This window comes from Ascaphus truei, unplaced genomic scaffold (assembly GCF_040206685.1).
Source record: "Ascaphus truei isolate aAscTru1 unplaced genomic scaffold, aAscTru1.hap1 HAP1_SCAFFOLD_455, whole genome shotgun sequence".
Classification (NCBI taxonomy): Eukaryota; Metazoa; Chordata; class Amphibia; order Anura; family Ascaphidae; genus Ascaphus; species Ascaphus truei.
The window spans coordinates 124,106-149,868 of record NW_027456786.1 but is presented as its reverse complement, the minus strand read 5'-3'; the positions used below and the strand labels follow the sequence as shown (position 1 = coordinate 149,868).

At 43.7% G+C, this 25,763-nt stretch overlaps 1 protein-coding gene across 1 annotated transcript; it reads right to left on the bottom strand.

Annotated features, from left to right (window-relative positions):
• Positions 1–1,275: 1,275 nt before the first annotated feature.
• On the bottom strand, positions 1,276–14,099 carry LOC142484888 (uncharacterized; the record flags this gene model as incomplete). The annotated part of the gene is made up of 5 exons (XM_075584131.1): positions 13,832–14,099; positions 12,760–12,814; positions 12,610–12,671; positions 3,369–3,429; positions 1,276–2,436 (listed from the first exon to the last, which is right to left on the bottom strand). Coding segments are annotated over exons 1-5 (1,534 nt in total), but the record flags the coding sequence as incomplete, so codon positions are not given.
• Between the last annotated feature and the right edge of the window lie 11,664 nt (positions 14,100–25,763).

The following is a 25,763-nucleotide window of genomic DNA, read 5'->3' as shown; positions in this document are numbered from 1 at the left end:
TGCACCGGGAGGAGAGGCCGCAGGAGATCAGTGCCTGCATAGAGCCCCGGGGAGCAGTGTGGGCTTCAGTGTCCCTGTGAGGAGAGTCATGGCGTCTCGAGCGTCGCCATGACTACCGGGCATGCGCAGCATATCAATGGGTGGGGAACGGGCGGGGAATCAGCGGCGCCGTCACAACTGCGCATGCGCGGCATGGCAGCGGCCGTTTGGAGCGCCGCATTTGTCACGATGTGTGGGGGGGGTGGGGCTGGGGGGGGGAGGGGGCTTAGGGGGGGGAGCGATTAGGAGCGGCGCCGGCGGCGATCTGATTTGTGGAGCGGGTGTGATGTCAGTGTTGGGGTCGGGCTGAGCCAGAACACAGCCCGGCCTCAACTGCCAGCACTGACGTCACATCCGTTTCATTTCTGTCTCCACAATTCTTTTTTGCCCCATCACGAATGAGGTGCCACTAAGGAAGTTTCACTTCAAAAAAAGTTTGCACTCACTATAATCAGTTTTTCTCAACAATCTTCTCAGGACAACTCAAATGTTAGGAATAACAAATTAATTACCAAGCATGTGTGCAATTATATTAAATATGAATGTGTGATGGATATAACCAGCCAATAGCCTAGCTAAGGTGCCCAAGTGAGAAGATTGAGAGAAAGTGTCGCAGACACACACAATTACAAGTTGCTATAAAACTACTTCAGAGCAATTTGCAGTCAGCTCTGAAGTGGGATCCAGCAGAACTTTCTAATGCACTAATTTGCACAGAACGATAGCCTACAAAGTGAAAAAAGATCCCAGCTCTGCAAGCTGAGGCAAAGAGACTAGTAACAGGCACTGGCATTCACGGACCGTTCTACTCCAAAAAGCTCAAATGGCTAAAATTCAACTAAAGCGTATTTTTGGAACAAAGGATCAGAGTTACAGTTTTGATTTGATTCAATAAGGTGGGTGGGGAGGGAGAGAACCCATACACTGCACTATATCCAGGAGGAAGATTAGAAAACAGACTTTGGCTTAGTCAGTATGCACTCTGTTCTAGAACCATAACAGTAAAATACATTTGCAAGACCAAAAAGGCAGATTGACTTACTGGATAATGACTAGAGTTGCCATTGTACGAGGCTTCGAAAACACTCTCAGTCATGCCAGTCCTTTCCCACTGGGGACACCGGTTTGCTATATAATAAGATTGTGGCTGCAATGCACCCGACATATGGCTTTCTGGTATACTTCTGTGCCTTTTAAGCTTTGAAAAAGACAGATCATCACTTGCTGCCCTTTTACGTCTGCTTGACACTGGTGAATTGATCAGAGCATTTACAGTTTCTGATACTTGCGTTTCTTGGCTAATTGCGTTTAGGATTCTTCGCCTGGGCAAAAACATCGGATGTGGATCCCCTAAAACTAGTTTCCTGTACACGGTTTTAAGTTCTGAACTGGTTTTAGCAGGACTTTTCACTATAGGAAATGTGGAAAAAGAATGCCTTCTTCTTATGGTGCCTTGAATCTCTTTGGGCCACATAATCAGCCATACATGGTTAGAAGTCTGTGCTGGTGACTTTATCTCACAATTCTCCAGCTTCCTTTGATTCAGCAACGCCGCAGACAACAGTTTTGATGGCGATTCACCAACTTGATAGCTTTCTCTTGGACCCAATAATGAAGAACATGGAAGTACACATCTGGTAAACCATGCGTCACTTTTACGCAAACATTCTGGCCTTGATGCGATGCCGCTCTCATTACAGATTTCGTTAGTAAAAGTCTGGTCTGTGGGAAGGGTATGTGACAAAAAAGAAGCTTGCAGTAGATTCGGCTTTGCAACTTGAAGACTTTGTTCTGTGTAAGGATCTCTGGAGCACAAGCTCCTCTGCCCACGTTCAGCAATACCGGAATTGTTCAAATCGCTTGTATCTTCAGGTCTCCAAGGCATGTGGGAATTTGCCTCATAATTAACAGTGCAACACGCTTTCTCTTTCTTAGAAATTGGGCCCAGCAGCGACTTTGAAAGCCTGGATGTGGGAATCTCTCTTTTTACTCTGGTAAGATCTGTCTTGTGCTTGTTAGCGTACCAAACATTGCGTCTGTAGTATTGAAGTACATTAACGGCTGCCCATTTTTTGCTTTGGATTTCCATCAGTCTGCTGAAAAATTGTATCATATTCGGATAAAAGTCAGCAAGAGTGACATCCCCGAATTCAGAGAAATTAGAGTCGTTACAGTCCACAGATTCTGGCTTATCTGTTTCACTGTCCTCCCCTTCCGTAAAACAAAGTGTCTGCTTACATGCTCCTGCTGTACTATCCGACGCCAACTGTCTATTGTGTCTACCAATAAATCTTTTCAGTTGTGTGGCAATGGAGACTTTTAGAGGAGAAGCAAAAGAACGGGAAGCATTGGTACTTTTATGTTCAAGATATCCAAGAGAAATATCTTCTCTGTTACCTGGAAAATGAAAATTTATAACGTTATCAATTACATTTTAAAGATCTAAAAAAAGTCAATAATTGTTCAGCTTTAACACTGTGTATTTATTCTGCAGTTGTTTTTGTAACTGGATTGGACAAGTCCCATGACCTGCATTATTTTCAGCTCTGTGACCTCCTAGTTCCAGACATACCTTCGGTGAAGTTACCGCTGTGGAAGCAGGAGATTTAAATGGCCATGATTCCAGCTTCCTATTGGCCTGCGATTTGAACGGACATTTAATTTCCCTGGAGGCTTTATACCAGTAATTTGCACCAGCATATAGTAAGATTCAGCTCCGGGGAACTCCCCAAAACTAATAAAAACCAGCCGGGTTTGCCGCGAGATCTTTGATAGATGTACAATGTTCTGTTACGTATGCTGTAGAATAGGGGCTAGTGAATATATTCTGTCATGATGTAACAATGTGACAAAACATTGACATAATGCTAACTCAGATCACACAAGCTTTCCATCTGCAATGACACACCCTCTGTGAAGTGAAGTAATGCACCATTATAACAGTGACGTCACTTCCATTCACATAAATGAAAGTTAATGCACCATTGATTGTACAGTACAGCACATTGCTTCTCACCATAAAAGAGACCGCAGTTCCTAAACAACCAACTGGACAAGACAGATATCAGATTTTTCAGTGAATGGTTTCCAAATCAACCAATTTTGTCTACAAGGTCCTTGAGCAATCTACCAAACATTACTATACAGATGCAGCCTTGGTCGTATCAGGTAGAATAAACCCACTGAAAGCAGCCATGGTTTTTACGGTTCGTTCCCCGAGCCGCAGCGTTTTGCTTTTCTTCACACAGCTCTGGCGATAGTAATACTGGCTACATCTGTATCCAATACAAAGGCAGAGAATGGCGGGGGAGGGGGGCATTTTTTATTACCGTGTTTATTTTTCATTGGCGAAACGTTTACAGAAAAATATTTTTCTCCTGTGCGTTCAACCTACAAAAAAAAGAAAAGAAAAAGATAATAGATCACGTCCTAACTAAGGCCTCGTCCAGGCTCTTCGCTTGCGTGCTGAGGCGCAGGGAAAGCGTTGTCTTTCCCTGGCCTTGCGGTTGCTTGCCCTGCGCTCCGTCAGGGGGCGGGTCAGTTCTGTCACGGAGCTGGTCCGCCCTCATTGGGCGAACCGCTCACGTGACCGGCAAGCGCTTGATTTTTTTGGATTTTTAAAATTGGGTAAGACCTACGGTTCCGCGCGCTTGCGGAAGCGTAAGCGAGCCCCTACTGAAGCCGCTCTAATTGCGACTGTAGGGGCTCAGTGCTGAACGGGAGCGCGCGTCAGCATGCTTCAGCAAGCAAGTGCTTACCATGGACGAGGCCTAAAGGTGTAATTAGCAGTGACATCTACAAGTCATACTCTACATTTTACTTGCCAATTTCCTATCAAATGGCAGAAAAGCCAATTGGCTACAGATCATAGAATTTACTTAGTAAAAAGTCATTTATTTATAAAGAGATAATATTTAGCAGCGCAGTACAACGGGCTGTGAAAGACCATAACAATAAAATGACATTAACAGACAATAAGCAAGGAGGGCCTTGCTCAAAGGATACAGTCCAAAACGTGAGGGCGTGCAAGTTACAGTGGGGAAGAAAAAAGGAAGGGTGTGTGCCGAGCATGCGCGTTCTAAGTGAAACTTCTTTGTGTTTTGTCACTGACATTGTATTTTGATTGTTATGATTTTGATTGAATTAAAGACTTGAGTATAATTTTTTTTCCTGCAGAAATTTCCATAATACCAGTTGGAAAAGATGATACAATTAACTTATGATAACTAAAGTAAGATATACAGGTAAACCCCGTTATAGCGCGACCCGTTATAACGCGGTTTTCACGTGGCTCCCGTTTAAAAATAAATAAATATATAAATCAAAAAAAATTTTTACATGTTTTTTTGCACACTGCACGCTTCACACTGCACACACTGCACACACACTCTCACTGCACACACACACACTCTCACTGCACACACACACTCACTGCACACACACTCTCACTGCACCACTGCACACACTCACAGGACACTACATACTCACAGGACACTGCACACACTGACTGCACACTGCACACACACTGCACACACTCACAGGACACTGCACACACTCACAGGACACTGCACACTGCACACACTCACAGGACACTGCACACACTCACAGGACACTGCACACACTCACAGGACACTGCACACACTCACAGGATACTGCACACTGCACACACATTCACAGGACACTGCACACACACTCACAGGACACTGCACAGCACACACACTCACAGGACACTGCACAGCACACACACTGACAGGACACTGCACAGTACACACACTCACAGGACACTGCACAGCACACACACTCACAGGACACACACACTCTCTCCCTCTCCCCCCCCCCCCCCACACACAGGATAGAATGTCTGTGGTGTAGAGCAGGAGAAGCTATCAGGAACACAGACACACAGACACACAGCTCTCTTTCTAGACAGGGCAGGCTCCCCTGGCGTCCCTGAAAAGTTTGCGAGTGAGAGCAGGAGAAGCTGCTGTGCGGGTGATCAGTGGACATGTGAGTAAAATTGCCATGGAGAGAAGGCTGCAGCCCTGAGCCTCGCACTCTCCAAGCACTGCCTGCAGCTCTCTGACTGCTGGGGAGGAGGGAGGAGTAGCACAGTGCAGCACAGTGCGATGATGCGATCCCAGCTCTCCCCCCTCTGTAGACACGGAACCCCGGGCGCGGCGGCCATTTTTAAATTTGTTTAATTAATTAATTAATTTAATTAGCGCGACCCCGTTTGTAGCGCGGTCGGATCGGGTGGTCCCCGAGGACCGCGCTATAACGGGGTTTACCTGTATACATAATTTGGATTTTAAAGTATCTAAATGCCGATACTTTCAAAAGTCTTTCATTCAATCAAAATCATAAAAATCAAAATACAAATCAGTGACAAAACAAAGAAGTTTCACTTCGAACGCGCGTGATCGGCACACACTTTTTTTTTAAAACTCACTTCTATATTTTGCTTTCATTCAGGATTACCCATGTTGTCCTTAGTTACAGTATGTGATACATTTGTATTTTATTTATTATTCATCCTCATGCTTGTGTTGCTGGTTCTTTTCATTCATAAATTTTCAACACACATACTAAGTTTTTTTTTTCAATTATCCTTAGACCAGAAGTGTTTGTTTATTTAGACAGTTGCATACATTGTATTGTATTGTATTGTATTGTATGTCTTTATTTATATAGCGCCATTAGTGTACATAGCGCTTCACAGTAGTAATACATGTGGTAATCAAATAAATAACAGATAATATAAATAACAGATCATGGGAATAAGTGCTTTAGACATAAAAGTAACATTTCGGAAGAGGAGTCCCTGCCCTGAGGAGCTTGCATTCTAATTGGTAGGTAGGGAGAACGTACACAGACAGTAGGAGGGAGTTCTGGTAAGTGCGTCTGCAGGGGGCCAATCTTTATGTATCCTGTGTTCAGAATATCCACAGTGCTATTCATATGCTTCTTTAAGTAAGTGTGTCTTAAGGTGGGTCTTAAAGGTGGATAGAGAGGGTGCTAGTCGGGTACTGAGGGGAAGGGCATTCCAGAGGTGTGGGGCAGTCAGTGAAAAAGGTTTAAGGCGGGAGAGGGCTTTAGATACAAAGGGGGTAGAAAGTAGACATCCTTGAGCAGAACGCAAGAGTCAGGATGGTGCATAGCGAGAAATTAGGGCTGAGATGTAAGGAGGAGCAGAAAAGTGTAAAGCTTTAAAAGTGAGGAGAAGAATGGAGTGTGAGATGCGGGATTTGATCGGAAGCCAGGAGAGGGATTTCATGAGGGGAGATGCTGAGACAGATCTAGGAAAGAGTAGAGTGATTCTGGCAGCAGCATTTAGGATAGATTGTAGGGGAGACAGGTGAGAGGCAGGAAGGCCAGACAGCAGGAGGTTACAGTAATCAAGACGGGAGAGAATGAGGGCCTGAGTCAGAGTTTTAGCAGTCGAACAACAGAGGAAAGGGCGTATCTTAGTTATATTGCGGAGGAAAAAGCGACAAGTTTTAGAAATGTTTTGAATGTGAGGGGCGAATGTGAGAGAGGAGTCGAGTGTGACCCCTAGGCAGCGTGCTTGGGCTACTGGGTGAATGATTGTAGTTCCAGCAGTAATGTGGAAGGAGGTAGTAGGGCCAGGTTTGGGAGGAAGTATGAGGAGCTCTGTTTTAGCCATGTTGAGTTTAAGGCGTCGGAGGGCCATCCAGGATGATATAGCAGAGAGACATTCAGAAACTTTGGTTTGTACAGCAGGTGTAAGGTCAGGTGTTGAAAAGTATATTTGTGTGTCGTCGGCAAAGAGGTGATAATTAAACCCAAAAGATGTTATTAGGTCACCTATAGAGAGTGTGTACAGAGAAAAGAGAAGAGGTCCCAGGACAGAGCCCTGGGGTACCCCCAAAGAGAGATCAAAAGAGGAGGAGGAGGTGTTAGCAGAAGAGACACTAAAAGTACGATGGGAGAGGTAGGATGAGATCCATGATAGAGCTTTGTTCCGAATACCTAGAGTATGGAGAATGTGGAGGAGAAGAGGGTGGTCCACGGTGTCAAATGCTGCAGAGAGGTCGAGTAATATGAGCAGAGTGTAATGACCTCTGTCTTTGGCAGCATGGAGGTCGTCAGTTATTTTGGTGAGGGCTGTTTCGGTGGAGTGAGCAGTGCGGAAGCCAGATTGTAGAGGGTCTAGGAGAGAATAGGTGTTGAGAAAATGGAGCAAGCGAGAGAATACAAGACGTTCAAGTAGTTTAGAGGCAAAAGGCAGGAGGGAGACAGGTCGATAGTTAGAAAGACAGGTAGGGTCAAGCTTGCTGTTTTTGAGTAATGGTATGACTGTTGCATGTTTGAAGGAGGATGGAAAGGTTCCAGAGCAGAGGGAGGAGTTAAAAATGTGTGTAAGCGTAGGGATTATAGTAGGAGCTAGAGGTTTTAGGAGATGGGAGGGAATGGGGTCAAGAGGGCAAGTGGTAGAGGGAGAAGAGGAGATCAACAGCGACACATCCTCCTCTGAGACAGTGGAAAAAGACTCAAGGAAGGCAGGAGGAGAGTTAGGAAGAGGTGTAGGATGGGGGGAAGAAACAGAGGGGATGTTCTGCCGTATGGATTCCACCTTTTCCTTAAAATAGTCAGCAAAGTCCTGAGCGGAGATGGAAGAAGGAGAGGCAGCTGAGGGTGGTTTGAGTAGAGTATCAAAGACAGAGAACAGTCGGCGTGGGTTAGACTTGTGCATGTTGATTAGTGCAGAAAAGTAGGCTTGTTTAGCTTGCGAGAGGGCAGAGTTGAAACAGGATAGCATAAATTTGTAGTGAAGGAAGTCTGCGAGAGTGTGAGACTTCCTCCAGAGGCGTTCAGAGGAACGAGTGGAGGAACGCAGCATGCGCGTGTGGGAATTTAGCCAGGGTCTAGGGTTAGAAGGGCGAGGGCGGCAGAGAGAAAGCGGGGCATGTAGATCAAGAGACGAGGACAAGACAGAGTTGTACTTTCTTTCATACATACAATGAATTTAACAGATGGGTGTGTAATATCAATTGTTACTTCTTTATAAGCTCATGTTCTGCTCATTTAGAGGGCTATTGAATCACCTTTGATGAAGCGAGAATTTACCTCACAAAATGTGCCAGGTGTGCCATAAATAGTGGGAACACCATAGCAACGTTTCCCAACATCCAGCACATGTGCAAGCAGCTCTGGCTGTTTCTGCACATGCGTGAAAATGGGAAACCTCTTCTATGCATGCGTGAGGGTGGACGGCCGTTTACACGCATGCACAAGCGGCTCTGGTCGTTTCTGCGAATGCGGTGCTGGCCTCTGTTAGTTGTTTCTGCGCATGCACGATAATGGAAAAGTTCTTCAGCACATGCGCGAATGCCATCAGGCGTTTGTACGCATGTGGATGCAACTTTTGCCGCTTCTGCGCATGCACTCTGACTGCTCCTGCACAAGCGGTTCTGATGTCACCTGCGCATGCGGCGACCACTTCTGTGTATGCGCGGTGCAGCACCAGCAAATTACGTCACTTCCGTTACACATTTTCGCCTCCGTGAAGGAGATTTTGTCCTATGAGAATTTACTAGGTGCCATTAAAGTTTCACTTCAAAAGATGGGTGTGGTTGTAAAGACTACTATGAATCTAGCACAGGGGTGGGCAACTCCAGTCCTCAAGGGCCACCAACAGGTCTGGTATTAATGATATTCCTGCGTCAGCACAGGTGGCTCAGTCAAAAACTGCCACCTGCGCTGAAGCAGGGATATCCTTAATACCGGACCTGTTGGTGGCCCATGAGGATTGGAGTTGCCCACCCCTGAGCTAATGTGTGTTGCAGTAGAGGCAGGAATAAGCAGAGTAACATAACAGGAGGATGTTGAAAACCATTCTTCGAAGGAAGGCGTTTTTCAGACACCTTATGTGAAGGGTAAGGCAAATTTGATGTTCCAGGGTAGGTAGAAAATGTTTGGACCCGGCAGAGGTTTTGGATGCAAGTTGAGGAATAGGAGACTAAAAAGTGAGATATCATGGAAAATGTGTGTGTGGAAGAGTTGTTTGGAGAGAACTTGCAATGTGTACAGAGCAGTGGTTCTAAAATGTAAGATTCAAAAATATATACTTACGGCCAATGTTTTAGGAATTGCTCTTTCATTGAAGTGAACAATAATATCTACATCTGCAACATATTTTTTCCCAAGCTTCAGATCTGAAAAATGCACTAAAGGAGCATGATCCTGTTAAAAAAAATATATATATATATATATATATATATATATATATATATATATATATATATATATATATATATATATATATATATATATATATATATATCACTATATATAGTATAGAATAGATCATGAAGCATATTTATATAATTTTTTAAAAAAAAGGGAAGAAGGGGAGGATTCAGCACCCACCTTCCGATTTCATTTTGGACAGACCATACTGTGCAGTGATATTTTGTGGATACCTCCCACGGGAAAATAGACCTTTAACTTGATCCAAAAAGTATGGGGTGTCACATAAATGGAATGATTTACTTAAATCTGCAGTTCAGGCTGCCGTTTTTTTTTAATGTATTTATTTTTTCATTTAATATGTGCATCAATAAAATCTGCACACTGACAAGTGATTAGCTAAGCTGCAGATCGATTGTTTCTCCTGTAATTAATCGCTGAAGATTTGGTTTTGGGGGTTCTTTACATCACCATTAGGGCAGCAGAAGATTCCCCAAGATGCAAAGTTCTGTGGGAAAGATCATGTGACCAGGCAGCCACTAGATACAATTGGTGTACTGCTAGAGAGGGCAAAAGGGGTATGCCAGAGCGTTTCAGAAGAGGAAGTGTGTGTGACTTTGTAAATGGTTGCTATAGAAACAAAAATGCTTGTTACATTATAATACATTAAAAATGTCTTTAAAAAATTGTTAAAAAAAAAAAAGGGCTACAAGTATTTTCTCATTGTACAGAACTGATTTATTAAAACAAACATACACGTAGGATATTGCTTGAACTGCAGCTTTAAACCCGTCCCCTGAGCTAAAATCTCACTTCTTTGTATTAACTAATTGCAACAACAAAATTGAAACAGAAAAAAAGCCCGTCTCTCAAAAACGAATTTTAAATAAATGGTTACATTGCGCAAACGTGGGAAATTCTGGTGGTCAGTTTGCCTCCAAACTGAAGATGGACTTCCTGTTTTTGTAAGCAACACATTCCACATCGGACAAAATAGCCACCATCCCTGGTTCAAATCCAAGCCTAAGGCTGGGTCCATAGAAGGGGAAGCAGGGCTGGACCGCGCTGACGCTGAGGCTCGCCTGCTGAAATCTGCGCGATTTCATGCCCATGCAGGCGAGCCAGCGGGCGCGATCGGAGGCGGGGGGAGACTGAGGGAGGCGGGGCAGTGATGTCGCTGGGCCAATCGCCCGCGACGCACCAATGTCAACGTCACGGCGCCGTGACATTGACGCTGCTCCGCGCTGATTGGTTGTTTTCAGCCGACAGCGCTCTGAAAAACAGCTTGGCTGTCGGCTGAAAAATCCAGCGCCTCAGCATGCCTGCGGACGCTCGCGTGAGCCCCCTCTCAAGGCATCCTCATTGAGGATGCAGGGGCTCAGCGCGGAGCGTATATATAAGAAAATAGATCAGGCAATTAAGTCACCAGCAAAACAATGTAATAAGTTAATAATGAATTTCACTGTATCCAATGAGGGAGCAGCAACAACTGAACCCTTTTAGGCACGCTAGATCGTGCGGGTAATCGCTGAGAGAGTTGTGCATCTTCATCTGCACATGAAAAAGAGATGCAGGGGTTTGTAAATCTCTGTACACTCAATTATCTCTGAAAAATTCTAGTTGTTGGTTTATTAAAAAATGTATGACAGTCATTGAATCATTTAAAACTATGAAGGAACATTAATACATAGTGACGGAAGAGTAACAGGGTAAGTTCTTTTTGTTTTTGTTTCCTGTCAATATAAATACTAATAGGGATTGGTTCATTGAACTGCTGCAATTACCTCCACACTCATTTCACTCCATGTTAGAGTGTTTTTGTCATTGAAGACAGACAGATGTAGTCAGATTGAATGATTAGAAGGACGCTCCCTCCCCATCAGAGGTACACACAAAAGCACCCTAAATAATGTAGTTAATGGCTGAACAATAAAGCAAAACATTCTCATGCAAACAATTTATTAAGCCTTAGGCAGAGGCCAGGCAGGGAGCGGGCGCTCATGCGCGGTGACGTCACTCTCCCTGCTCGGTTGGGAGATTTGTGGCTGGCTAGATGCGCACACTGGGGGCGCGGCCATGACGTCACAGAGCTGGTTCGCCCTCATTGGGCAAACAGCTCACGTGATGTGCGAGGAACAAATTCAATTTTGCTTGCTTTGGCAAGCAGGTAGGCGCCGCTCATGCACTTGCTCACACTGGCCACACATTGTCGCAATGTGTTTCATCGCGGCCAGCGTGAGCGCCCGCTCAGCGCCACCCTGACCGAGGCCTTCGTGTTGCATTCATTATCAGGAGCAAATAAATAACAGGCAGTCCTTGGTTATCCAACAGAATCCGTTCTGGAAGTAGCGTTGGATAATGAAAACGTTGTAAAGTGAGTCCCATGTTAATCAGTGGTGGTGAGCGTTGGATAACGCATTCCGGCGTAGAAAAATGGCCCATAGGGTTGCATTGTAAAGCATTGGATATGCCATTCATTGTAATGTGAAACGTTGGACAGCGAGGACTACCTGTACTTGTGATGGATGGGGTAGCTGTCATCACAAAACTGGGATGAAGCCCAGCTAGCTACCCCATAATCCATGTAACTTGGCCACCTATGTAAGGCTTATTTTGGCCAAATGTACTTTAATATCTGGGGGAGAACAGGGAAAGTATAATGCACTATGTATGTAAATCAAAGCACTTTATTCCCTGTAAATGCAAGCCCCCAGTTTAGTGAATCAACATTGTTCTGTGATGTGATTTGGGAGTCAGCCCTGTAAAGTGTAAATTGGATTAGGTGACTGTATGTGCTCATTTCTAAGATGACAGACTTGTAATGTGATTTGCATGTGTACATTTCTATAGAGGGGACTCTGTGATTTAATCAGCTGAGGTTCCTTCAGAGAAATGTGTATTGTGACAAAGGCTGGGAACGTGGAGGTGTTAAAGACATTTGGCGAGTGGGAAAGAGTGGTCAATCAGGTCTGCTCTGATTGGCCAGCAACCCGTCCCATGTAAAGGATAGCAACAGAGGGCTATATAAGAGGCACTGCTGATCAGAGAATCTATCTGGGAGACATTCTGTGAAGGAGTTTGGATCTTGACTGTGACCAGCTGGAGATACGTTAGAGGGGCTGCTGTGTGACCAGCACTCTGATATCCTGGACGAGAAGCGGACAGGGCAAGCCTTTTTGAAGCAGGCCCCTGCACCTAGCGAGGCTAGTCTACTCCCCAGGTGGTATTGTATCTTGCTTTGTGCATCTTTGTTTTGTCTGCTGGCGTGCCAGAATAAACCTCATTTTACTCAACAACCTTGTCCTATTTGGTGCTAGTGATCCCGGTGTAAAAGTTCTGGTCTCCTGTGACAGTACTTACATTAGAAGATTTCAGTTCGGAATTGCTGGTAGTATCTGGATGGCTTCCACTGTCATCTTCACCTTTAACAGAAAGAAAATATATTCTTGCAAACCAATTCATTTAGTATTTTTTTTTTTTAGGGACAGAGTAATATTTTATCCTTCTTACCGGAGATAACGTAGCTGTCACAGCACACATTAATATTATCTTCAATCGCATGCACCTGACAAGGAGTAAAACGAAAGTATCACACCTTTATTCTAAAAACAGTGAAATAATTACAGAATATGGATGTCTGGTAAATAATGTCACCCATTAAAACAAATTTCAGGTATCAGCATTGCATCTTCGTTCGACTTTTTGATAACTCCTATGAACAGCCAGCTGATAAATGCTGGTTAAACCATACTCAAGTTAAAATGATGGAATTGTGAGGCGAGAGAATTTGAGGCCACGCTGGTGAACTGGGAATCTATATTCAGCTACTGTATAAACATGCTTCATAGATAAAATCAATAATCTACTCTACACTCTGTTTTGCCAACACAAAAGGCAAATCACACCTGGCAAGGGGGTCACCCCCTTTATCATTGGAACATGTGAATAACAATCAATAAACCCCACGTATTAAAAAAAAAAAATCTAAATGTAATATCCTCATTACCCGTTATAGAGCTGGCCTAGCCCGCATGGGTGGCTACAGCTATTGACCGGGGGGTGCGGCCCCCCCCCCCAGCTAGGCTGTTGGTCGCGTGCACGATCAGGGAAGGCAGTTGGGGCGGTTAGTTTTTAAATAGAGCCAAGGAACAAGCAACTGTCACTTGTTCCTTGGCGTTCAACAGTTTCACACACTCTCCTCTCTTCTCCTGCGTTTAGTAGGTTAAAATTGGTTTGATTTGGGCCCCCCTCCCGGGGTGAGGGATTTTCCCTTCCCTCCTCGTGGTGAGGGACCCTCCGCCTCCCCCCGTGTGTTTTTGCCGGTTTTGCCAGTGCCCGGGGGGGGGGGGGATTGCAAGTAAGGCTGTTGTTTTTTGTCCTGCGTGGGACCTCCCTTCCTTCCTCGTGGTGAGGGACCCTCCGCCCCCCCCCCCATGTGTTTTTGCCGGTTTTGCCGGTGCTCGGGGGGAGGTTGGGGATTGCGAGTAGGGATAGGTTTTTGTCCTGCCTTTCGTTATCGCGCTGTTTTATTGGTAGCAGCGGCGGGGGGAGGAGGGAGAAGGATGAGGAGAGTGACTCCTACCTGGGGCTGATGCGTGTAGGAAGGCGCATCGGCGTGGAGGAGGTTTTTGCTTGGCGCCGTTTGCGAGCCCTGTTCCTGTCCTCCTATTGTGGCCGCTTGTGTGGCTGGGGGGGGGGAAGAGAGGCTCGCCCAGCCCACGCTTAGCCGTGCGGTTGGGCTAATGGCAAGGGAGGTCTTTGCATACACGAGTGTCATGTGGTTCCGCCTCCTGACGATGATCAGGGGGTGGTTTTTTTGGGGGGGGGCTGGGGGCAAGGCTGTTATTACGTCTGGGGGAGGGGGCTGTTCGTGGTTTGGCTGGAATGGTGGGCTTTTGCCCCCCCTCCTCCCTCCTCCTTGGGGAGATATTGGCCCTTTTCCTTCCCCCCCTTTTTTCTTCCACTCTTTTAAACAGGGGCTGTCCATTTATAAAAATAATAATAATTAAATAAATAATTAAAAATATATATTAAAAAAAAAAAAAGGTTTAAAAAAAAAAAAACGCCTTTTGAGGTTGGTCTTGGTTGTGGTTAATGGAAGCCAATTCTAAGGTTTTTCGTGTCGTGGGTGACACCATACTTAAAAAAAAAAAAAAGCTTTAGAGCGGTTCTAAGTCTATTCAAGTGAACTGGTTTTCGTGGAAAGATCGGCCAGGCAAGAGTTCAAGAGTAGTTTGCTGGCAGGATTTAGGTGGTGGAATTAAACCAGTGTTTGACGAGCCATTGGATAAATTCAGCGCTAGTAGCGATGTCCTTTCAGGTCAGCACCATGCAGCTTTTGGCGGAGGCGCACAACCATGAGGAAGGATGGTTTCAGAAGCAGATGTGTGCACTAGTGCTGAAAGCTGGAAGTGATCAAGGAAGTTTGGGCAGTCGTGGAAACGCGAGAGGACAGGGTGGTTCCCATGCTACCTGCGCTGAGGCGTGGCCATCATCAAGTGATGAAGGGGGTCCTAGTTACGGAGCACGGGAAGCATTGGTGGTGCAGAAGGGTATGTCATGGCGGAGTTTTTGGAAATCACAGCCTATTTGGTTGAAGGCTGGGTGACTTTTGGGAGGAGCCTGGGAGATGGGTTCCCACATGAACAGGTGTGGGACATTGGGTCCCTGGAAAAACAGGGGTGGGACATGGGTCTCCACAAAAACAGGTGTGCGACATGGGTCCCCACAAAAAACAAGTGTTGGACATGGGTCCCCACAAAAACAGGTGTGGGACATGGGCCCCTGGAAAAAACAGGGGTGGGACATGGGTCTCCACAAAAACAGGTGTGGGACATGGGTCCCCACAAAAACAAGTGTTGGACATGGGTCCCCACAAAAACCGGTGTGGGACATGGGTCCCTGGAAAAAGCAAGGGTGGGACATGGGTCCCTGGAAAAAACAAGGGTGGGACATGGGTCCCTGAGAAAAAAAAAATAAATAAAAAAAAAAAACAAGGGTGGGACATGGGTCCCTGGAAAAACAGGGGTGGGATATGGGTCCCAACCTTATATAAAAAAAAAAAAAAAAAAAGCATGGATGGAGGCGAGCAGTAGGTGGCTAAGTATTCCATTTCTCCCCTAAAAAAAAAAAAAAGGGGGGGATTTTGGGAGAGGGCCGACATGCTCGCCATAGCCGGTTACTGGTGAAAGGAAAGCTGGAAAAGGATAGTTGGTAATAAAAAAAAAAAAAAAAAAATAGAGGTTGGGGGGTTTGGTCCCAGCCTAGAAGAGAACGTAGGTAAAGGATTGGTCCTTTTAAAAAAAAAAAAAAAATAAGCGTTTATTCAGGAATAAAGGTTAGCTTAATTGGGGGTTTAATATTTGCTTCCTCATTTACAGGTAAATCTGGAACGGCCGGGACGCGGTCGACCTCGCTTCGTGGCGCTGGTACGTCGTCCACGGCTCGCAAGCGGTCCGGGCCTCGGGTTGAGCTTGCTGTCAGAGGCTTAGAGGACAAGGGTCTTGGGGCAGGTCCCGACAGGCGGTTCAAAACACCGCCGGGGACTGGGGCATCGAAGGGTAAGCGAAAAAGAGTTGCTTGTTTGGGAAATAAGGGCGTTACCTTGCCGGGCATTGTTAGCTCCCCTGGGCCACAGGTGTTGGAGTTGGGGTTAGCGGGCGATGCCGAGGCAAGAATGATTAGTGCGGTGGTTAAGGGCGTTCAGTTAGCTTTATTGCCGATGACAACGTTATTATCCACTAAGCAAGCAGTGGAGGCATGCAAGTCAAGTGAGCGGCAGGGGGGGTCAGATTCAGTGCTTGATGGGGGGAGCAACCGTGGAACAGTGGGTGGAGAGTTGGCTCAGGTGTCTTTGGGTGGGGAGAGTACAGCAGGTTGTACCCTTAGCACAGTGCCGAAAGTTATTCAAGATGCGTTGGCATCGGCCACAGCATTGCCGGTGCAGGTGGCGGGACAAGGAGCTGATTTAACGACAGTTGTTAGTTTGTTAGGTGAGCATCCGGTGGTGAATTCAGGTGCTGGGCAGGGGACAGGGCTCGGAAGGCCATTGGCAGGTTCAAAAAGGCTGCCGGATGCGGCCTATGGGGACTCATGTACGACCATATCACGTTCCTTAGGCGTGCATTTGTCAAAGGAAGTAAAGGAAAAGATTTGGGCGGGTGATTACGTTGAGATTTTGTCATTGCTTCCGGGTTACAATGAAGCGGTAGCTAAATCCGGAAAAAAAAAGGGGGAGGCTAAAAAGGAGGATGTGGAAAAGCGTCTTTTTCCTCGCAAGTTCAGTAATTGGTCGCAGGCATTTGGGATTTTGGCGGGCGTTGCGGGGGAAAAGGATCCGCATTTATGCTCGGCGCTTTTTAAGTATCAGGATACGATTAGAAAAGCGTTTCAGAAACACGGGGGGTCGTCCTTTCGTGGGACAAATAGCCTCAAAGGGGTCTGGCGGGAGCATTTTCAGATGCGCACATCAGGGAGAGGGCGTGCAGGTGGGAAGCAGTCGGGGGTATGTTGGCGTTACAACGAGTCAAGATGCAATTTTGAGAATTGTATGTAGATTCCAACATACTTGCGCTGGGTGCGGGGGTCAGCATCCCAAATCAAAGTGCTTTAAGAAAGATAGTAAGGGTTTCAAGGGAGCAGGACAGCAGGCTGTTCAGGAAGGCGGGAACGCCAGTTTCAGCAGAGGCAATGGCGCCTTGGCTGGAAAAATACCCCAATAGACGGGCAGCTAGCTTATTACGAGAGGGGTTTAAGGAAGGATTCAGGATCCCCTTTGAGTATCAGGAGGGATCGGGGGGCGAGAGGAATTTGAAGTCGGTACAGGGCACACGTTTTCTATCTTCCCCGCTTCAGCCCATGAAATATTGAGCTTCAAATGTGTTGTTAACGTGGTGTAAAAAAGTTGCTCACAGCTGTTCTAGGAACACATTGTGAAATCGCGTATATCTTTGCTTCTACACATAGGAATGTATTGTGCTTTGCTTTACACACTATTCTACAGTCAAGAGGAGAGAATTCATCAAGTTTAATAAGCAAAAACACTGTATAAGTCGAATTTCAGCATTTTTGTGTGACCGGGAAAACCACAGTCACAAGACGAGATGCAGTTCCATAGAAACTTGCCGTTTTACCGCTGAACCTAAAAATGGGTAGAAAGTACTTTTTCTCCCTTCCTGTTAATGCCACAGACTTCGCCTTTACAGGGCACACGTTTTCTATCTTCCCCGCTTCAGCCCATGAAATATTGAGCTTCAAATGTGTTGTTAACATTGTGTAAAAAAGTTGCTCACAGCTGTTCTAGGAACACATTGTGAAATCGCGTATATCTTTGCTTCAACACATAGGAATGTATTGTGCTTTGCTTTACACACTATTCTACAGTCAAGAGGAGAGAATTCATCAAGTTTAATAAGCAAAAACACTGTATAAGTCGAATTTCAGCATTTTTGTGTGACCGGGAAAACCACAGTCACAAGACGAGATGCAGTTCCATAGAAACTTGCCATTTTACCGCTGAACTTAAATGGGTAGAAAGTACTTTTTCTCCCTTCCTGTTAATGCCACAGACTTCGCCTTTACAGGGCACACGTTTTCTATCTTCCCCGCTTCAGCCCATGAAATATTGAGCTTCAAATGTGTTGTTAACTTTGTGTAAAAAAGTTGCTCACAGCTGTTCTAGGAACACATTGTGAAATCGCGTATATCTTTTCTTCTACACATAGGAATGTATTGTGCTTTGCTTTACACACTATTCTACAGTCAAGAGGAGAGAATTCATCAAGTTTAATAAGCAAAAACACTGTATAAGTCGAATTTCAGCATTTTTGTGTGACCGGGAAAACCACAGTCACAAGCCGAGATGCAGTTCCATAGAAACTTGCCATTTTACCGCTGAACCTAAAAATGGGTAGAAAGTACTTTTTCTCCCTTCCTGTTAATGCCACAGACTTCGCCTTTACAGGGCACACGTTTTCTATCTTCCCCGCTTCAGCCCATGAAATATTGAGCTTCAAATGTGTTGTTAACGTGGTGTAAAAAAGTTGCTCACAGCTGTTCTAGGAACACATTGTGAAATCGCGTATATCTTTGCTTCTACACATAGCAATGTATTGTGCTTTGCTTTACACAGTATTCTACAGTCAAGAGGAGAGAATTCATCAAGTTTAATAAGCAAAAACACTGTATAAGTCGAATTTCAGCATTTTTGTGTGACCGGGAAAAACACAGTCACAAGCCGAGATGCAGTTCCATAGAAACTTGCCATTTTACCGCTGAACCTAAAAATGGGTAGAAAGTACTTTTTCTCCCTTCCTGTTAATGCCACAGACTTCGCCTTTACAGGGCACACGTTTTCTATCTTCCCCGCTTCAGCCCATGAAATATTGAGCTTCAAATGTGTTGTTAACATTGTGTAAAAAAGTTGCTCACAGCTGTTCTAGGAACACATTGTGAAATCGCGTATATCTTTGCTTCTACACATAGCAATGTATTGTGCTTTGCTTTACACAGTATTCTACAGTCAAGAGGAGAGAATTCATCAAGTTTAATAAGCAAAAACACTGTATAAGTCGAATTTCAGCATTTTTGTGTGACCGGGAAAACCACAGTCACAAGCCGAGATGCAGTTCCATAGAAACTTGCCATTTTACCGCTGAACCTAAAAATGGGTAGAAAGTACTTTTTCTCCCTTCCTGTTAATGTCACAGACTTCGCCTTTACAGGGCACACGTTTTCTATCTTCCCCGCTTCAGCCCATGAAATATTGAGCTTCAAATGTGTTGTTAACGTGGTGTAAAAAAGTTGCTCACAGCTGTTCTAGGAACACATTGTGAAATCGCATATATCTTTGCTTCTACAAATAGCAGTGTATTGTGCTTTGCTTTACACACTATTCTACAGTCAAGAGATGAGAATTCATCAAGTTTAATAAGCAAAAACACTGTATAAGTCGAATTTCAGCATTTTTGTGTGACCGGGAAAACCACAGTCACAAGCCGAGATGCAGTTCCATAGAAACTTGCCATTTTACCGCTGAACCTAAAAATGGGTAGAAAGTACTTTTTCTCCCTTCTTGTTAATGCCACAGACTTCGCCTTTACAGGGCACACGTTTTCTATCTTCCCCGCTTCAGCCCATGAAATATTGAGCTTCAAATGTGTTGTTAACTTTGTGTAAAAAAGTTGCTCACAGCTGTTCTAGGAACACATTGTGAAATCGCGTATATCTTTGCTTCTACACATAGCAATGTATTGTGCTTTGCTTTACACACTATTCTACAGTCAAGAGATGAGAATTCATCAAGTTTAATAAGCAAAAACACTGTATAAGTCGAATTTCAGCATTTTTGTGTGACCGGGAAAACCACAGTCACAAGACGAGATGCAGTTCCATAGAAACTTGCCATTTTACCGCTGAACCTAAAAATGGGTAGAAAGTACTTTTTCTCCCTTCCTGTTAATGCCACAGACTTCGCCTTTACAGGGCACACGTTTTCTATCTTGCCCGCTTCAGCCCATGAAATATTGAGCTTCAAATGTGTTGTTAACATTGTGTAAAAAAGTTGCTCACAGCTGTTCTAGGAACACATTGTGAAATCGCGTATATCTTTTCTTCTACACATAGGAATGTATTGTGCTTTGCTTTACACACTATTCTACAGTCAAGAGGAGAGAATCCATCAAGTTTAATAAGCAAAAACACTGTATAAGTCGAATTTCAGCATTTTTGTGTGACCGGGAAAACCACAGTCACAAGCCGAGATGCAGTTCCATAGAAACTTGCCATTTTACCGCTGAACCTAAAAATGGGTAGAAAGTACTTTTTCTCCCTTCCTGTTAATGCCACAGACTTCGCCTTTACAGGGCACACGTTTTCTATCTTCCCCGCTTCAGCCCATGAAATATTGAGCTTCAAATGTGTTGTTAACGTGGTGTAAAAAAGTTGCTCACAGCTGTTCTAGGAACACATTGTGAAATCGCGTATATCTTTGCTTCTACACATAGCAATGTATTGTGCTTTGCTTTACACACTATTCTACAGTCAAGAGGAGAGAATTCATCAAGTTTAATAAGCAAAAACACTGTATAAGTCGAATTTCAGCATTTTTGTGTGACCGGGAAAAACACAGTCACAAGCCGAGATGCAGTTCCATAGAAACTTGCCATTTTACCGCTGAACCTAAAAATGGGTAGAAAGTACTTTTTCTCCCTTCCTGTTAATGCCACAGACTTCGCCTTTACAGGGCACACGTTTTCTATCTTCCCCGCTTCAGCCCATGAAATATTGAGCTTCAAATGTGTTGTTAACATTGTGTAAAAAAGTTGCTCACAGCTGTTCTAGGAACACATTGTGAAATCGCGTATATCTTTGCTTCTACACATAGCAATGTATTGTGCTTTGCTTTACACACTATTCTACAGTCAAGAGGAGAGAATTCATCAAGTTTAATAAGCAAAAACACTGTATAAGTCGAATTTCAGCATTTTTGTGTGACCGGGAAAACCACAGTCACAAGCCGAGATGCAGTTCCATAGAAACTTGCCATTTTACCGCTGAACCTAAAAATGGGTAGAAAGTACTTTTTCTCCCTTCCTGTTAATGCCACAGACTTCGCCTTTACAGGGCACACGTTTTCTATCTTCCCCGCTTCAGCCCATGAAATATTGAGCTTCAAATGTGTTGTTAACGTGGTGTAAAAAAGTTGCTCACAGCTGTTCTAGGAACACATTGTGAAATCGCGTATATCTTTGCTTCTACACATAGCAATGTATTGTGCTTTGCTTTACACACTATTCTACAGTCAAGAGGAGAGAATTCATCAAGTTTAATAAGCAAAAACACTGTATAAGTCGAATTTCAGCATTTTTGTGTGACCGGGAAAAACACAGTCACAAGCCGAGATGCAGTTCCATAGAAACTTGCCATTTTACCGCTGAACCTAAAAATGGGTAGAAAGTACTTTTTCTCCCTTCCTGTTAATGCCACAGACTTCGCCTTTACAGGGCACACGTTTTCTATCTTCCCCGCTTCAGCCCATGAAATATTGAGCTTCAAATGTGTTGTTAACATTGTGTAAAAAAGTTGCTCACAGCTGTTCTAGGAACACATTGTGAAATCGCGTATATCTTTGCTTCTACACATAGCAATGTATTGTGCTTTGCTTTACACACTATTCTACAGTCAAGAGGAGAGAATTCATCAAGTTTAATAAGCAAAAACACTGTATAAGTCGAATTTCAGCATTTTTGTGTGACCGGGAAAACCACAGTCACAAGCCGAGATGCAGTTCCATAGAAACTTGCCATTTTACCGCTGAACCTAAAAATGGGTAGAAAGTACTTTTTCTCCCTTCCTGTTAATGTCACAGACTTCGCCTTTACAGGGCACACGTTTTCTATCTTCCCCGCTTCAGCCCATGAAATATTGAGCTTCAAATGTGTTGTTAACGTGGTGTAAAAAAGTTGCTCACAGCTGTTCTAGGAACACATTGTGAAATCGCATATATCTTTGCTTCTACAAATAGCAGTGTATTGTGCTTTGCTTTACACACTATTCTACAGTCAAGAGATGAGAATTCATCAAGTTTAATAAGCAAAAACACTGTATAAGTCGAATTTCAGCATTTTTGTGTGACCGGGAAAACCACAGTCACAAGCCGAGATGCAGTTCCATAGAAACTTGCCATTTTACCGCTGAACCTAAAAATGGGTAGAAAGTACTTTTTCTCCCTTCTTGTTAATGCCACAGACTTCGCCTTTACAGGGCACACGTTTTCTATCTTCCCCGCTTCAGCCCATGAAATATTGAGCTTCAAATGTGTTGTTAACTTTGTGTAAAAAAGTTGCTCACAGCTGTTCTAGGAACACATTGTGAAATCGCGTATATCTTTGCTTCTACACATAGCAATGTATTGTGCTTTGCTTTACACACTATTCTACAGTCAAGAGGAGAGAATTCATCAAGTTTAATAAGCAAAAACACTGTATAAGTCGAATTTCAGCATTTTTGTGTGACCGGGAAAAACACAGTCACAAGCCGAGATGCAGTTCCATAGAAACTTGCCATTTTACCGCTGAACCTAAAAATGGGTAGAAAGTACTTTTTCTCCCTTCCTGTTAATGCCACAGACTTCGCCTTTACAGGGCACACGTTTTCTATCTTCCCCGCTTCAGCCCATGAAATATTGAGCTTCAAATGTGTTGTTAACATTGTGTAAAAAAGTTGCTCACAGCTGTTCTAGGAACACATTGTGAAATCGCGTATATCTTTGCTTCTACACATAGCAATGTATTGTGCTTTGCTTTACACACTATTCTACAGTCAAGAGGAGAGAATTCATCAAGTTTAATAAGCAAAAACACTGTATAAGTCGAATTTCAGCATTTTTGTGTGACCGGGAAAACCACAGTCACAAGCCGAGATGCAGTTCCATAGAAACTTGCCATTTTACCGCTGAACCTAAAAATGGGTAGAAAGTACTTTTTCTCCCTTCCTGTTAATGCCACAGACTTCGCCTTTACAGGGCACACGTTTTCTATCTTCCCCGCTTCAGCCCATGAAATATTGAGCTTCAAATGTGTTGTTAACGTGGTGTAAAAAAGTTGCTCACAGCTGTTCTAGGAACACATTGTGAAATCGCGTATATCTTTGCTTCTACACATAGCAATGTATTGTGCTTTGCTTTACACACTATTCTACAGTCAAGAGGAGAGAATTCATCAAGTTTAATAAGCAAAAACACTGTATAAGTCGAATTTCAGCATTTTTGTGTGACCGGGAAAAACACAGTCACAAGCCGAGATGCAGTTCCATAGAAACTTGCCATTTTACCGCTGAACCTAAAAATGGGTAGAAAGTACTTTTTCTCCCTTCCTGTTAATGCCACAGACTTCGCCTTTACAGGGCACACGTTTTCTATCTTCCCCGCTTCAGCCCATGAAATATTGAGCTTCAAATGTGTTGTTAACATTGTGTAAAAAAGTTGCTCACAGCTGTTCTAGGAACACATTGTGAAATCGCGTATATCTTTGCTTCTACACATAGCAATGTATTGTGCTTTGCTTTACACACTATTCTACAGTCAAGAGGAGAGAATTCATCAAGTTTAATAAGCAAAAACACTGTATAAGTCGAATTTCAGCATTTTTGTGTGACCGGGAAAACCACAGTCACAAGCCGAGATGCAGTTCCATAGAAACTTGCCATTTTACCGCTGAACCTAAAAATGGGTAGAAAGTACTTTTTCTCCCTTCCTGTTAATGTCACAGACTTCGCCTTTACAGGGCACACGTTTTCTATCTTCCCCGCTTCAGCCCATGAAATATTGAGCTTCAAATGTGTTGTTAACTTTGTGTAAAAAAGTTGCTCACAGCTGTTCTAGGAACACATTGTGAAATCGCGTATATCTTTGCTTCTACACATAGCAATGTATTGTGCTTTGCTTTACACACTATTCTACAGTCAAGAGATGAGAATTCATCAAGTTTAATAAGCAAAAACACTGTATAAGTCGAATTTCAGCATTTTTGTGTGACCGGGAAAACCACAGTCACAAGACGAGATGCAGTTCCATAGAAACTTGCCATTTTACCGCTGAACCTAAAAATGGGTAGAAAGTACTTTTTCTCCCTTCCTGTTAATGCCACAGACTTCGCCTTTACAGGGCACACGTTTTCTATCTTGCCCGCTTCAGCCCATGAAATATTGAGCTTCAAATGTGTTGTTAACATTGTGTAAAAAAGTTGCTCACAGCTGTTCTAGGAACACATTGTGAAATCGCGTATATCTTTGCTTCTACACATAGGAATGTATTGTGCTTTGCTTTACACACTATTCTACAGTCAAGAGGAGAGAATTCATCAAGTTTAATAAGCAAAAACACTGTATAAGTCGAATTTCAGCATTTTTGTGTGACCGGGAAAACCACAGTCACAAGCCGAGATGCAGTTCCATAGAAACTTGCCATTTTACCGCTGAACCTAAAATTGGGTAGAAAGTACTTTTTCTCCCTTCCTGTTAATGCCACAGACTTCGCCTTTACAGGGCACATGTTTTCTATCTTCCCCGGTTCAGCCCATGAAATATTGAGCTTCAAATGTGTTGTTAACGTGGTGTAAAAAAGTTGCTCACAGCTGTTCTAGGAACACATTGTGAAATCGCGTATATCTTTGCTTCTACACATAGCAATGTATTGTGCTTTGCTTTACACACTATTCTACAGTCAAGAGATGAGAATTCATCAAGTTTAATAAGCAAAAACACTGTATAAGTCGAATTTCAGCATTTTTGTGTGACCGGGAAAACCACAGTCACAAGACGAGATGCAGTTCCATAGAAACTTGCCATTTTACCGCTGAACCTAAAAATAGGTAGAAAGTACTTTTTCTCCCTTCCTGTTAATGCCACAGACTTCGCCTTTACAGGGCACACGTTTTCTATCTTCCCAGCTTCAGCCCATGAAATATTGAGCTTCAAATGTGTTGTTAACGTGGTGTAAAAAAGTTGCTCACAGCTGTTCTAGGAACACATTGTGAAATCGCGTATATCTTTGCTTCTACACATAGCAATGTATTGTGCTTTGCTTTACACACTATTCTACAGTCAAGAGGAGAGAATTCATCAAGTTTAATAAGCAAAAACACTGTATAAGTCGAATTTCAGCATTTTTGTGTGACCGGGAAAACCACAGTCACAAGCCGAGATGCAGTTCCATAGAAACTTGCCATTTTACCGCTGAACCTAAAAATGGGTAGAAAGTACTTTTTCTCCCTTCTTGTTAATGCCACAGACTTCGCCTTTACAGGGCACACGTTTTCTATCTTCCCCGCTTCAGCCCATGAAATATTGAGCTTCAAATGTGTTGTTAACTTTGTGTAAAAAAGTTGCTCACAGCTGTTCTAGGAACACATTGTGAAATCGCGTATATCTTTGCTTCTACACATAGCAATGTATTGTGCTTTGCTTTACACACTATTCTACAGTCAAGAGATGAGAATTCATCAAGTTTAATAAGCAAAAACACTGTATAAGTCGAATTTCAGCATTTTTGTGTGACCGGGAAAACCACAGTCACAAGACGAGATGCAGTTCCATAGAAACTTGCCATTTTACCGCTGAACCTAAAAATGGGTAGAAAGTACTTTTTCTCCCTTCCTGTTAATGCCACAGACTTCGCCTTTACAGGGCACACGTTTTCTATCTTGCCCGCTTCAGCCCATGAAATATTGAGCTTCAAATGTGTTGTTAACATTGTGTAAAAAAGTTGCTCACAGCTGTTCTAGGAACACATTGTGAAATCGCGTATATCTTTTCTTCTACACATAGGAATGTATTGTGCTTTGCTTTACACACTATTCTACAGTCAAGAGGAGAGAATTCATCAAGTTTAATAAGCAAAAACACTGTATAAGTCGAATTTCAGCATTTTTGTGTGACCGGGAAAACCACAGTCACAAGCCGAGATGCAGTTCCATAGAAACTTGCCATTTTACCGCTGAACCTAAAAATGGGTAGAA